Source organism: Lucilia cuprina, chromosome 6, assembly GCF_022045245.1.
Source record: "Lucilia cuprina isolate Lc7/37 chromosome 6, ASM2204524v1, whole genome shotgun sequence".
NCBI classification, from domain to species: Eukaryota; Metazoa; Arthropoda; class Insecta; order Diptera; family Calliphoridae; genus Lucilia; species Lucilia cuprina.
The window spans coordinates 3,190,496-3,206,005 of record NC_060954.1 but is presented as its reverse complement, the minus strand read 5'-3'; the positions used below and the strand labels follow the sequence as shown (position 1 = coordinate 3,206,005).

The 15,510-nt window shown below is 29.9% G+C and overlaps 1 protein-coding gene across 1 annotated transcript; it reads right to left on the bottom strand.

Annotated features, from left to right (window-relative positions):
* Positions 1–160: 160 nt before the first annotated feature.
* On the bottom strand, positions 161–2,787 carry LOC111686021. Its single transcript, XM_046955717.1, has 3 exons — positions 2,439–2,787; positions 456–688; positions 161–166 (listed from the first exon to the last, which is right to left on the bottom strand). The coding sequence occupies exons 1-3, from the start codon at positions 2,581–2,583 to the stop codon at positions 161–163; spliced, it is 384 nt and encodes a 127-aa protein (XP_046811673.1). The 5' UTR covers positions 2,584–2,787.
* Positions 2,788–15,510: the final 12,723 nt, after the last annotated feature.

The window sequence follows — 15,510 nt, the reverse complement described above, 5'->3', positions numbered from 1 at the left end:
CAAATGAAGGTAATTTAAAACTAAATAGTCAGTTAACAGAAAATAAAAATTTTTCATAAAAACTTTTAATTAAAGGAAACTTTGAAATTCCTCTGCTTTGTGATTTTATAAGAAATGTTTGTTTTTAATAAACTTTATCTTATTAAACCAAAGACAAATCTTATAACTAAAACAGTTAGCAATAAATTAATCAAAATATAAATTTTCAAACATAACGCCCGCTTAAGTCAAAAAGGAAAAAAATGAGGCTTTATAATATCATTAAAAAAAACAAATTTTTGCAAATAATACCCCTTCAATATTTCAACTTCAAACCAACAAAACAAAATTGTTTTTCTTCTCTTCTTTTTTCCAATAGGCGGCATAAATTATTTGATTTTTGTCTGTATTCAACCTACACTTGAGTGCACATTTTAGAAAAAAAAACATTTTTTTTTGTTCGTAACCACACTTACCTCGGTTAAAGTTTGCTGTCTATCGCTGCTATCCCATTGATCGAATATTGAATCTAAACCCAACATAAATTCCATTGATTTTCGTGATCGTCGTCGGCTGCGCCGTTGTAATTCTTCTTCGGATGGCTTAGCATTGGCCAGCGATTCACAATAGCGTACAAAATCCAAATCGATGTGATAGCCATAAGGACAACAATTACAGCTGCGTACATTGGCATATTGTGGTAAATTACCTACAGCAACGTTGAAGAGAGAAATAAAAAGATGGATAAAAAAATTAAATAATGAAACATAAATAAGAATATACAATAAGTATTTTTTTCAGCAATTTATTGTGGTATTTATGTCACATTGTTGTGGAAAATTATTGGATAGTTGTTTAAGTTTTATTAAAAGTTTGCAGAGTCTTTGGTCTAACATATAGCATAGGACAGCCTATAGGCGTCACTGTAGTCTTAAGTATAGTTTATATGTGGTCTTGACTATAAGTTTATAGATTCCATAGTCTGGACTATAGCAGAGTCCAAACTGGACTACTGTCAAGCCTTAGTCTAGAATGGTATATAGTTAATAGCCTGGTATATAACCTAAGTTATAGACTGGGCTATAGTCCAGTGTACAGTCTCATTTAAAGTCCAGTCTACTGTCTGTACTACAGTCTATAATATTCTATAGCCTGCACTACAGTTTAGTTTACAGTCTGGACTATGGTGTAGTTTATAGTCTGCACTACAGTCTATTCTATGGTCTGCACTACCGTCTAGTCTATGGTCTACACTTTAGTCTTCCCTCTAGTCTGGTCTATAGTATAAACTACAATCTAGCCCATAGTCTGGATTAGAGTCTGGTCAAAACAGACTCTAAGGTCAACAGCCTAGGTTATAGTATAGTTTTTACTCCGCACAATAGTCTATTATATAGTATAGTATATAGACTTAAGTCTGAATTGTAGACTAGACTAGTCTAGTTTATGATAATGTAATGTATTCCAGTCTAGAAGCTGATTTATAATCTCTTCAATAGTCTGGACTGGAATTTAGTATTGTCTATATTTGAGCCATGATATGGGCTCTATTGAAGCCCGTGTTCGGGATTATAGTCTATTGTGAACTATAGTCTAGTCTTGTCTACTGTCTGATTTTTAGACTATTTTATATAAAGGACTATAATCTGGTCTATAGTCTGGCACTGTATTCTTGTCTGTAGTCGGGTAGAATACGATCTTAAGACTGGACTGTAGCCTATTATCTAATCTATAATCTAGTCTGTAGATTAGTCTATTGTCTAGTCTACAGTAAATACTCTAGTCAATACTGAACTTTAAACCGATTTTTTTATTTTCTTTTTTATAAACAATTGTTTAATTCACAATCGGTGTTGTACGGTTGTATCGTAGTATGTAGTAATTTTTTAAAATTTTTATGACATACAACGATACGAAATCGATTGTGAATTGTGCAAATATTTTTATTTAATATTTAAACTAATTTGTCATTATTATATTTAAACGTATTCCCCTATTCAAGGTTAATCGATTTGTCTATATATTCTTAAGCTTGCATTCAAGTTCAATTTCTTTTGTTTCTTTTTTTTAAATCAAATTCAAATCGAACATATTTATGTTCAAATATGGTCAATCGAGATTTTTTTAATTTTTCATTTAATTTAAAAGCCTTTGGCTAAAACATGATCGCAGAATTTTAAGACAAACAACAAGCTCTATAAAAATAAAATACATTCAAGTACTTAAGGCCACACCTGTGGTTAAAGTGTGTTAAATAAAAGGTGAAAAAATACCAAACTTAAGCCAAAAAAAAAACTGAAAAACAATTTTGTTAACACGTAAATTTCAAATAAAAAAGATTAAAAACAAACATTTTTTGCAATTATTAAGGGTAATCACGAACTGTGTTCAACAATGAAGTTATTGATTAGTGATCAATATATTAATTTTTATAAAGCAGTTCTTAAATTGTCACTTACTACATATTTCCTTTATTTCTCTTAACTTTCCCAACTGTAAACTATCGGGCTTATTTTTATGATTTTCGTTTGATAATTTTCGTTTTTTTATTTTATTCAAATACCACAAACTTATTATAATAAAGAAAAATAAATTTAAAAACATTTTGTTAAAAAATTTTCAAAATGATTTATTCAATTTTCAATAAAAAACACTTTCTGATTCATATTTCTATTCAGTTTCTTCACACACTTTTACTTTTTCCCCATTACGTTTACCATATTAAACTGAAATTAATTTAGTTTTTTTTTAAATTTTTTTGTTCTTTTCATAATTTTATTTATTTAAATTTTATATTATTATCTCATTTTGTCTCATTTAGCTTTTTCTTTATATTTGTTGATTGAGTAATATTTGAAAAGTGAATAAAAAAAAAACAAAAATTCTTGTATCTCTAATCAAAATGTTTATACTACAGCTATGAAATGTTATTAAATGGTTACTGAATAACTAAAGGCAATTAAAATAACTCAGTATTTCGTAAATTCAAAAAAAAAAACAAATGTTTCTGATAAGGTGTTAACACTTTTATCTTAATGAGGAGGTGTTTGGTAGGCATTAATGCTATGTAGAGTTAAATTAAATAATTGAAGCTCTTGCTAGTGAAAAGCTTTATTAAGCTTTAAGTTTTTATTTTTAATGAAATTTAAGGTACTTTTACGGTATAATTGTAAAAGTGAAATTGAAAAGTACCCAAGAGGAAATATTAATTATAGTCTATAGTCTAGTCTATAGTCTAGTCTATAGTCTAGTCTATAGTCTAGTCTGTAGTCTAGTCTATAGTCTAGTCTATAGTCTAGTCTATAGTCTAGTCTATAGTCTAGTCTATAGTCTAGTCTATAGTCTAGTCTATAGTCTAGTCTATAGTCTAGTCTATAGTTAGTCTATAGTCTAGTCTATAGTCTAGTCTATAGTCTAGTCTATAGTCTAGTCTATAGTCTAGTCTATAGTCTAGTCTATAGTCTAGTCTATAGTCTAGTCTATAGTCTAGTCTATAGTCTAGTCTATAGTCTAGTCTATAGTCTAGTCTATAGTCTAGTCTATAGTCTAGTCTATAGTCTAGTCTATAGTCTAGTCTATAGTCTAGTCTATAGTCTAGTCTATAGTCTAGTCTATAGTCTAGTCTATAGTCTAGTCTATAGTCTAGTCTATAGTCTAGTCTATAGTCTAGTCTATAGTCTAGTCTATAGTCTAGTCTATAGTCTAGTCTATAGTCTAGTCTATAGTCTAGTCTATAGTCTAGTCTATAGTCTAGTCTAGTTTCTATAGTCTAGTCTATAGTCTAGTCTATAGTCTAGTCTATAGTCTAGTCTAGTCTATAGTCTAGTCTATAGTCTAGTCTATAGTCTAGTCTATAGTCTAGTCTATAGTCTAGTCTAGTCTATAGTCTAGTCTATAGTCTAGTCTATAGTCTAGTCTAGTCTAGTCTATAGTCTAGTCTATAGTCTAGTCTATAGTCTAGTCTATAGTCTAGTCTATAGTCTAGTCTATAGTCTAGTCTATAGTCTAGTCTATAGTCTAGTCTATAGTCTAGTCTATAGTCTAGTCTATAGTCTAGTCTATAGTCTAGTCTATAGTCTAGTCTATAGTCTAGTCTATAGTCTAGTCTATAGTCTAGTCTATAGTCTAGTCTATAGTCTAGTCTATAGTCTAGTCTATAGTCTAGTCTATAGTCTAGTCTATAGTCTAGTCTATAGTCTAGTCTATAGTCTAGTCTATAGTCTAGTCTATAGTCTAGTCTATAGTCTAGTTCTTAGTCTAGTCTATAGTCTAGTCTATAGTCTAGTCTATAGTCTAGTCTATAGTCTAGTCTATAGTCTAGTCTATAGTCTAGTCTATAGTCTAGTCTATAGTCTAGTCTATAGTCTAGTCTATAGTCTAGTCTATAGTCTAGTCTATAGTCTAGTCTATAGTCTAGTCTATAGTCTAGTCTATAGTCTAGTCTATAGTCTAGTCTATAGTCTAGTCTATAGTCTAGTCTATAGTCTAGTCTATAGTCTAGTCTATAGTCTAGTCTATAGTCTAGTCTATAGTCTAGTCTATAGTCTAGTCTATAGTCTAGTCTATAGTCTAGTCTATAGTCTAGTCTATAGTCTAGTCTATAGTCTAGTCTATAGTCTAGTCTATAGTCTAGTCTATAGTCTAGTCTATAGTCTAGTCTAGTCTATAGTCTAGTCTATAGTCTAGTCTATAGTCTAGTCTTGTCTATAGTCTAGTCTAGTCTATAGTCTAGTCTATAGTCTAGTCTATAGTCTAGTCTATAGTCTAGTCTATAGTCTAGTCTATAGTCTAGTCTATAGTCTAGTCTATAGTCTAGTCTATAGTATCTAGTCTATAGTCTAGTCTATAGTCTAGTCTATAGTCTAGTCTATAGTCTAGTCTATAGTCTAGTCTATAGTCTAGTCTATAGTCTAGTCTATAGTCTAGTCTATAGTCTAGTCTATAGTCTAGTCTATAGTCTAGTCTATAGTCTAGTCTATAGTCTAGTCTATAGTCTAGTCTATAGTCTAGTCTATAGTCTAGTCTATAGTCTAGTCTATAGTCTAGTCTATAGTCTAGTCTATAGTCTAGTCTATAGTCTAGTCTATAGTCTAGTCTATAGTCTAGTCTATAGTCTAGTCTATAGTCTAGTCTATAGTCTAGTCTATAGTCTAGTCTATAGTCTAGTCTATAGTCTAGTCTATAGTCTAGTCTATAGTCTAGTCTATAGTCTAGTCTATAGTCTAGTCTATAGTCTAGTCTATAGTCTAGTCTATAGTCTAGTCTATAGTCTAGTCTATAGTCTAGTCTATAGTCTAGTTCTATAGTCTAGTCTATAGTCTAGTCTATAGTCTAGTCTATAGTCTAGTCTATAGTCTAGTCTATAGTCTAGTCTATAGTCTAGTCTATAGTCTAGTCTATAGTCTAGTCTATAGTCTAGTCTATAGTCTAGTCTATAGTCTAGTCTATAGTCTAGTCTATAGTCTAGTCTATAGTCTAGTCTATAGTCTAGTCTATAGTCTAGTCTATAGTCTAGTCTATAGTCTAGTCTATAGTCTAGTCTATAGTCTAGTCTATAGTCTAGTCTATAGTCTAGTCTATAGTCTAGTCTATAGTCTAGTCTATAGTCTAGTCTATAGTCTAGTCTATAGTCTAGTCTATAGTCTAGTCTATAGTCTAGTCTAGTCTAGTCTATAGTCTAGTCTATAGTCTAGTCTATAGTCTAGTCTATAGTCTAGTCTAGAGTCTAGTCTATAGTCTAGTCTATAGTCTAATCTATAGTCTAGTCTATAGTAATTGCCTTTGGTCTAGACTATAGTCTATGTATATACTAGACCATAGTATATTTGATTTACAATCTCGCCTATAGTCTGAACACTATTTTGTTCTCGTTAGACATAAAATTCCTCTAAAAAAGTTGTCTATCTGGCAATAGAATATGTTGCCAATTTTTCAAAATATTCTTGTTAATAGTTGTCTATTTTTGAAATTTTTCACCTCACAATCAAAAATAACACTCACACCCTGGTAAGACAATTTTTAAACACTTAAAATTTTCACCATTTTTTCAAACACACAACAATAAATTGGCTCGATTAAGAAATCAACACACCATTGATTGATTGTTTAGTTAAGAAAAACCAACGCATTGAGAGAAACAAAAAAAAAAAAAAACGACAAACATTTAATTTTTTTTGTTTAAGATCCTGCATTTAAAACTTAATTAACCCATACGATCACTCACTCGATAGCTCCCTTTATGGTTTTAGAAAACATTTGCTGATTTTCCAAAAAATCCACAACAAACACAACAGCAGCAAATTAATAAATTAATTTCATTTTTGTATTTTTCATGTTGTTGTTACATGTCACGCAAACAATTTTGTCATATAAAACACTTTTTTTTGTTCGAAAAAAAAAAGAATTGCGATTTTTTTTGCTATCATTCGTTCCTATCGCCCGCCTAAAGCAAATTACAACATTGAAACATTAAAAATAAAACCTCCCTCTACAGAACTCACCTTCCTTCGATATACATTCTCGATCACATGTCTTAATGAAAACATAAAAAATTGGAAAATACAAAATAACGCTGCAAAAATTTAAAACTCAAACAAACGTTCTCTGCTGGTAAATCTAAAGTCGTGTTATGAATTTTAATGATCATACAAAACGACTTAATGCAATCATCAGACAAACAGTCGCACAGCTTGGATAGACTGCACAGCACAGCAGTACTTTTATGCATTTTAGTACTTTTTTGTAGGCTTTTTGAGTTTTGCTGTTTTACTGCTTATAACCACCAAGAGTTACAATTTTAGACAAAATTTTTAGCTTCATTAGTGACGTTTATTAAATAAACTGCCAATAAAGGTGAATATAATTTAGTGGCTCTTTACATGTGTTTTAATGCATTTAGTGTGCAGTGCGTGTTTTGGTTCATTGGTACCAAAATCCATTTACAAAAAAAAAAGAAAAAAAAACTTTTTAAAATATTTATGATTGACATTATGGCTTTTGGGAAACTGTCTGTCTGTCTGTCTGTCTGTCTGTCTGTAAAAAGTAACAAAAACTGAATTCCAGCTGCTTTAACAGTAGAGAATACATTAAATGTGTTAATTTTTATTTGATTTTTGTTTTCTGCATTCATTCCATAACGCCAGACACGCATGCGCCCACAACTTTAAAAAAATGGTTATTATGTTTGTTTTTTTTTTTAGAAAATCTTGAAATGCAATTCGTTTCAACGCCTACACTATTTCAATCATACGTTTAACGGCAAATTTCAGTTTCTAACTAAAAGGAAGTGTGTTAATTTCAGCTAATGTTTGGTTATCAAGATTAGAAACAAATCCAATTTTTGAGATTATAGTCAGAACTATGGTCTCGAATATAGTCTGAACTATAGTCTCGACTACTTTCTAAATACGACTATAGTCTGAACTATTATCTCATCTATAGTCTGAACTACGTAATCGACTATAGTCTCGACTATAGCCTGAACTATAATCTTAAATATAGTCTGGACAATGGTCTGATCTATAATCTGGACTATGGTCTGAAGTATAGTTTGAACTACAGTCGTGACAATACTCTGAACAGTAGTCCACTCTATACTCTGAGCCATAGAATAGACTATAGTCTAGACTATAGTATGGACCATAGCACACATTATAGAATGTGCTATAGTCTGGAGTATAGTCCGAACTATAACCTAACTATAGTATGGATAATCATGCGGACTATAGTCTGGACTATACTCTGAAATATAGTCTGGACTATACTCTGAACTATAGTCTGGACTATATCCTTAACTATAGTCTGGACTATAGTCTGAACTATAGTCTGAACTGTAGTCTGAACTATAGTCTGGACTATAGTCTGGACTATAGTCTGAACTATAGTCTGGACTATAGTCTAAACTATAGTCTGGACTATAGTCTGAACTATAGTCTGGACTATAGTCTAAACCATAGCCTGAACTATAGTCTGAACTATATTGTGAACTTTAGTCTGGAGTATAATCAGAAGTAAAGTTTGGACTATGGTGTGAACTATAGTCTGGACTATAGTGTAAATTATAGTCTGGACTATGGTCTGAACTATAGTCTGGACTATATTCTGAACTATACTTTGGACTATATTCTGAACTATAGTCTGAACCATATTCGGAATTATAGTCTGGACTATATTCTTAACTATAGTCTGAACTATAGTCTGGACTATAGTCTAAACTATAGTCTGAACTATAGTCTAAACTATAGTCTGGACTATAGTCTAAACTGTAGTCTGGACTATAGTCTAAACTATAGTCTGGACTATAGTCTGAACTATAGTCTGGTAATGATAGTTTAAAATATTGTCCAATCCACACTCTTTCCATAGTAGGGCTACTCACAGTTCGTTGTCGACCTAGCATATATCTTATACCGTTTTCATTTGAAATATATAATTTAGTAATCATTAGTTGTTGGCTTAATTTGGTACATGTTTTATATTACAAACCCAAAAAAAATATGTGATTAAATTATGATGGACATAAATGAATTAATAATTACAAATTTGTTTAAACACAGACAAAAGAGGAAAATTCAGTTTTTTTTTCTCTTCAATATTACTAAATTACTAACAAGTACAGATATCATAAATTTTATATTAAATGTTTGTCAAATATTACAATTCTGGCGAAAAAAAAATATCCACAATTATTTTTTTCTGCTTTTATTATAATTTATGATTTCTGTTAAAATGAAAAAAATTAAATGATATTGCTTTTAACTTTGCAAAAAGTGGGTCAAATGTAACACGTTGTTATTTTCAACACTCCCACATTATTGCCAAGATAGACGGACGGACAGACAGACAGAAAGACAGCGACAGTCAGTTAGACAGCTACTGACAGTTAGTTTGGTTTGAAGTCTAAGAATAACTTGGGTTCTATTTTTTATATGAAACGAGTTTAGTTGACACCCACATTGTCAGTGTAGAGTTTATTTATGACTTTTTTTTTTCTAAAAATTGCAAAAATTATTTGGAAAAAAATCGAAAAAATAATTGTCACAATTTATTATTTGAGCAAGAGGAATTGTTTAATAGTTTTAGAAATTAATTTAATTAAGCGAAATTTTTTGGAGAAAATAGAAAGAAATAAGAGTAGCAATCAAAAAGACAAAATGTCTAGTTAAGCAACATTAGGGACGTTCACAGATTATCAAAAGTAAGTCAGATGTTTGATGTCGGGGAAGAACTGTTATTTTGTTTACTGTGCATGTCTCTTTTCCTTGATTTTTAAATTGAAATTTTTTCCTCATACTGTGAATACCCTTAATATACATAGTTTTGCCTTTAAACATTCCAATAGTTGCTTCATTTTTAGCGGACAATTTTTTGTTGTAATTTTGCCAGCAGCAATTTGTATTAAAACCCCATCCTACTCGATTTTTGCTTTTTTGACAATTTCTACAAGAGTTTTCATTGAGTTTTAGAATTTTGTTGTAATTTTTTTGGGCGTTTAATAATCACTTTAAACAAGTATTTTAGTTTATTTAATTAATTGTAACTTAAGCCTGATAAATTTAACTAACTTTTGGCCAACACAACTTGTAGACTTCGGGGAAGAAAGAAAAAATAAGCGACAAAAAATTTAACGACATTTTTTTCCATTGAACGGATATGGGTGTTGTCGAGTGGGCGGTTTTTATTAAAAACGCTTAAATCTGTTATTTAATATTAATTTATATTATTTTTGTTATCTTTTTAGAAAACATTTCTAATTTTCGGTTTAAACACTTAAGTAGACAGTTTATGTATTTATGTTAAAATACCAGATCATTTCAGTTCTTTTTTTGCAGTTTGATGTCTTTAACGACTAATAACGGATTAACAGTATTTTGTTTTTTTTTTTTTTTTGACAGATTTTATCGGTTTATATTTTCAAACATAATTTATTGCTTGTTTGATGATTTGAATTTTTGAGCGAAATGATTTAAGATAAAAACTTAAAATGTAGAGGAAATTTCTTTAACATTGACGACCACATTGGACAAGAGTGTTAGCTATAATGCAATCTATAGAGTTTGTTACAGGTTAGTGACTAGTCTATGGACTAACGGCTAGTCCATAGTCTCGACTAAAATCTAGTCTTTAGTCTCGACTAGAGTCTTGTCTATAGCTTGGACTAGAGTCCAGTTCATGTACAGGACAAGAGTCTATAGTCTCAACATGTTCAAGTTCAAAGTCTAGTCTCTAGACTGGAGTAGAGCCTATAGTGTAGTCTATAGTCTTATAGTTAAGACTAGACTATAGCCTTAACTATAATCTAGTTTATAGTATGGATTAAAGTCGAGTCCATGGTATGAACTTTAGTCTAGTATATAGTCAGGACTATAGTCTAGTAAATAGTCTATAGTCAGGACTATAGTCTAGTTAATAGTCTATAGTCTAGTTAATAGTCTATAGTCTAGTTAATAGTCTATAGTGAGGACTATAGTATAGCCAATAGTCTGGAATATAGTCTAGGCTTTAGATTAGAGTATATAGAATCTAAAGGATATTCTGGACTAGAGTATAATCTGTAGGCTGTACCAGAGTTTAGGCTATCGTCTCAACTAAAGTCTATAGTGTAAACTATAGTCATGACTGCAGTTTGGTCTGGACTATAGACTAAACTGTAGTCATGACTTAAGTCCAGTTAATAGCCTGTTCTATTGTATAAACTAGAATCTAGTCTATAGTCTGGCCAATAGTCTAGTCTATCCTTAGCCTAGTTTATAGTCTGGAATATAGTATAAACTTTAGTCTCGACTAGAGTCTAGTCTATAATCTAAAACAGGGTCTTGAAGCCAGTCCATGTTCAGGCCTAGAGTCTAGTCTTTAAACAGAATAGTAGTCTACTGTCAGTCCGGAATATGGTCAATAGTCGTTATCTTGCTTGCTTGCAGTTTAGTTTAGGATCTGAATGATAGTCGAGTCTATATTAATGACTTTAGTACTGTTTATAGTCTGGACTTTAGCCTATACTATGAACTCTAGATTAATCCATAGTCAGGACTATGGTCTATAGTCTATAATATAGTTTAGAGTATACATAGAGTTTATATTTATCTCGTCTATTCTGCAGTCTAGACTAGATTCTAGTTTACAGTCTGGCCTTAAATCCATTCTATAGTCTGGCCTTAAATCTATTCTATAGTCTGGACTAGAGTCTAGTCTATAGGTTGAACTAGAGTCTTAAGTGTAGTCGATAGTCTTCACTACAGTTTTGTATAAAATCTGGATCTGTATAGACAATATATACAATATGTGGATCTGTATAGACAATATGTACTAGTCTAATCTATAGTCTAGAAAGTAGACTGACCCATAGTAGAGTCTTTAGTTGGAACTTTAGCTAAGCCTATAGTCTTCACTATAGTCTGATCTATATTCAGCATAGGATGTAATCTGGACTATAAGCATAGACAGTAATCTGAACTATAGTATAGTCAATAGTCTTGACTAATGTGTAGACTGTAAACGACTACCGACTTGCCTATAAAATAGACTATAGTACAGTCTGGACTATATTCTAAGCCTTAATCTGGAATATAGTCAAATCTTAAATCTATATTCCAATATTTTAAAATTTTTCTATATCAATGAAACATTGATATAATAATTTTCCCATTTAGAGTTTAATTTTCTCATTCATTTAATAATAATAAATATTTTTCTTTCACTTTTCATTTCATTAATGTATTTGCCATAAAGAAAAAAAACAAACTATTACGAATTTCTCTTGTTTTAAATACTTGTAAACCATATAAATAAAATCAACTATAAAACAACATACAACAAGTTGTATATTTTCTTGTTCAAAAACAACGACAACAACAACAAAACATATAAGTCCAAGAAAAAGTTGTTGGCCAACTGATGACTGTTTGTTTGTTGTCCAGCTAAATCGATGAATGAATGTCGAACTGACTGAACCTCTAGTAATAAACCTGTCCAAATAGACAAAAAACAAACTAAAAAGCTAAAAGAAATACCATTAAGAAACAAGACTACAACTACTTTTTTTTTGAATGAACACCCACATAATTACATACAACATTAATATCAAACTTATAACAGTGATGGGCAGCGCTCATATATGAATATGAATAGGTGTAACGCAGTAAACAAGTGTTATTCCTATTGAACACCAACTATCATAATATCTTAAAAAACAGTAGCTTAGTTAAACTATTGTTTACATGGTTGTTAAAAACGCCCATTACTGTAAATGTTTGTATCATGTTCATACTTGTATGTTCAATTCAAACGTGCCACTACTGTTTTCTTTTAGTTTAAATAATTTGTATTGGAATTTGAATGATTACTATAAAAATATAGTTTAAATTAATTATATTTTTTATTGAATTTGTTATGATTTATTAACTTTTAAATGAATGAATATGAAAAAAAACTTTAATAACAAAATCTCAGGGCCAGGGTCATTTTAAAGAAACAACTACCCACTTGATATACTTATTATTAGGAAGATTACCAAACAATATGGTTAATTATTTATTTAATTTATTAAAAATTTTAACAATAAAAACAACAAACAAATGTTTTAAATGCTTAATGTGAGGGACAGTAAGAATGTATTCGTTTAAATTTATACAAAATTGTCCAAAGGTTTAACAACTTACCATTGCTTTCCGAAAAGGCTCTTTGTGAGCGTAATACTAAAGACCTGAAAAGAGAAAAAAATAATTTAATACAATATTTTATCCAAAAGTTTTAATTAAAACTAAAGTTAAAGAAAGTGTGAAAACTGGTTCCTATTTATACATTTTATATTTTTCATTGCATACTTTTAACATAATCTATGTTTTAGTTTTTGTAGCATACCTTAAGGTGTTAGAGTTAAAAATTTCTGTAAGAGTCTTTTAAATATGACACAGTAAATAAGAAAATAATTAATATAAATTAGTAAATATCTGAACTACATTTTGTAGTTTGGATTATAGTCAGTTGTGCGGACTATAGTCTACTCTATAGTATGCTCTATAGTCCGCACTATAGTTCAGTCTGTGCCCTACACAAAAGTCTTATCAATTGCATGAACAGCATAGCCTATAGTTTAATACAGTCTATAACCAAAAACTATGGCCTTTGGACCATAATCTAGTCAATAGTCTAGAATAGTCTAGTCTATAGTCTAGACTTTTGACTAGATGTTTTATTTCAAACAAATACATATGTATTCCTTTTTTAAACATTTATGACCAAACACTTCTTCTTAAATTAAAAAAAATCAGAAAAATTCTAGAACCTGTTTTAAGTTCAAAAGTTTAATAAATATTTGAAACAAAAGTTTTAACTTCTCTAATTTTTAATTATTCTATTTTATTTCTAGAAATGTTTCAAATTTTTAAAAACCATATTCTTCATTTTAAAAAATAATACCAAATATTTTCTTTGTTACACTTGACTGATTTCCTTAGGTCCGGAAAAAAACTATGTTTTTATTTAGTTAGTGACTGAAACAGATGACTACCACAAAAACAAAATCAAAATGTGATCTATAGTTCTTTAGCAATATTTTTGTGTTTTTTTTTAGACATGTCAGTTTAGACAAACGTAAATCACTCATCAAGAGTTTGCATATGGACCAAGAAAAATATTTAGAGAAAACTTTAAAACTAAAAACTAAAAGAAATTGGATTATTATTTTCCAAACAGCAAAAGGGAAGGTATGCCAATTCCTAGATTGTTTTCATTTTCCCAATCAAGTGTAACCAATTGCAGTGCTTTAGTTTCTTTATGCTTCTTATTATTAATTTATCTCTTCTCAGTTGTGCTATAGTCAAGTCATAAATTATGTTTTGGCTATAACTATGTCATTTATTATGTTTTCATTTTGTGAAATAAATTTGGATAAAATCGTTTGTATTTCACATTTCATGTACTTTTGTGGTGAATGATAAATGTTTTGTTTTTTTAAGATTTTGCCATTAAACCATTAAAAATTATATACAAAATTTGTATTCAAGCAAATAGAGTAAGAGGCCAAAAAAATGCCACCTACGAGAATAAGACTGACAAAGTTTTCGTTTTTAATTAATTTGAAGTGGACTATAATCTGGATTATTGACTTGACTATGTAGTCTGGACTAACGAAGAGACTTAAGACTAGACTATAGACTAGACTACAGGCTTGCCCATAGACTACACTATAGACTAGACAATATAATACAAGATAGACTAGACTTTAGATTAGACTATGTACTAGACTATAGACTATTCTGTAGAAGAGACAATAGACTAGACTATAGAAAAGACTATAGACTATACTATAGAAATGACTATAGACTAGACTATAGACTAGACTATAAACTAGAATATAGACTAGACTATAGACTAGACTATAGACTAGACTATAGACTAGACTATAGACTAGACTATAGACTAGACTATAGACTAGACTATAGACTAGACTATAGACTAGACTATAGACTAGACTATAGACTAGACTATAGACTAGACTATAGACTAGACTATAGACTAGACTATAGACTAGACTATAGACTAGACTATAGACTAGACTATAGTAAAAACTAATCTACTAATTTATAGTTAAGATTTCTCTTTATAAAAAATTAACATTTCTAGTATTTTACATTTCTTTTTATTAAAAATCAAAACATACTAAGTGCCTGATGATTACATCGATTATATATCCAATATCTTATTAGCATTTCCACACACATGCTACATCAACAAATGTCTAGCTTGAAGAAAAAATATAAATTACACGCCATCTATCAATTTAAATTTAAAAACACTCAAGGAATAAAAATAATCTTAACCAAACGTAGATTTAAAATTATAATTAATCATAATGACTTCTTCTATAGACAATATTAAAACAAACAAACAAACAAACAATCACGACAACATGAAAACCCTTTTTAAAAACAAACTCAACACTTTGTCCACTTTTTAATTTTAAAAATTTTAAAGTATTTCGAAAACAAATTAAATAATTACGAAACACGAAAGTTGTTTAGAAAAGAAACTCCCATATAGAAAAGAGATTTTTTCAAAATTATTGTTTATTTACTTATTTCCTGCTGAAATTAACACTTTAGCATTCTTTTCCTGTCCACACACAACAAAAACAACTGCATCTATATTTTTAACAGGGGGCTTATGATCATCCACTCACTTCACATTCACTAACAATAGTTTCTATTCGATCACTTCGCACTTCACACTTTTATCGTAAACAAACAACTCAGTGGCGCCCACTTAATCTTATGCGATTGTTGGAAAAGTGAAGGGGGAAAATTTCGAAATAAATATCAATTCAAAACCAACATGAAAATGAAAAGAAACTTCTAAATATTTATTATGAGAGGAATGTTTTTGTTTTTTTTCTGGATCTAAAATGAAATACGATTGACTCGTGCTAAAAGCCACCAAATGTTCAAAATAAAAGGGAATATTTTCGATATAAATACAAATGTGTGTCATAAAATTTATAATTTATGTTGCAACATTTTACTTTGATGTGTGTTG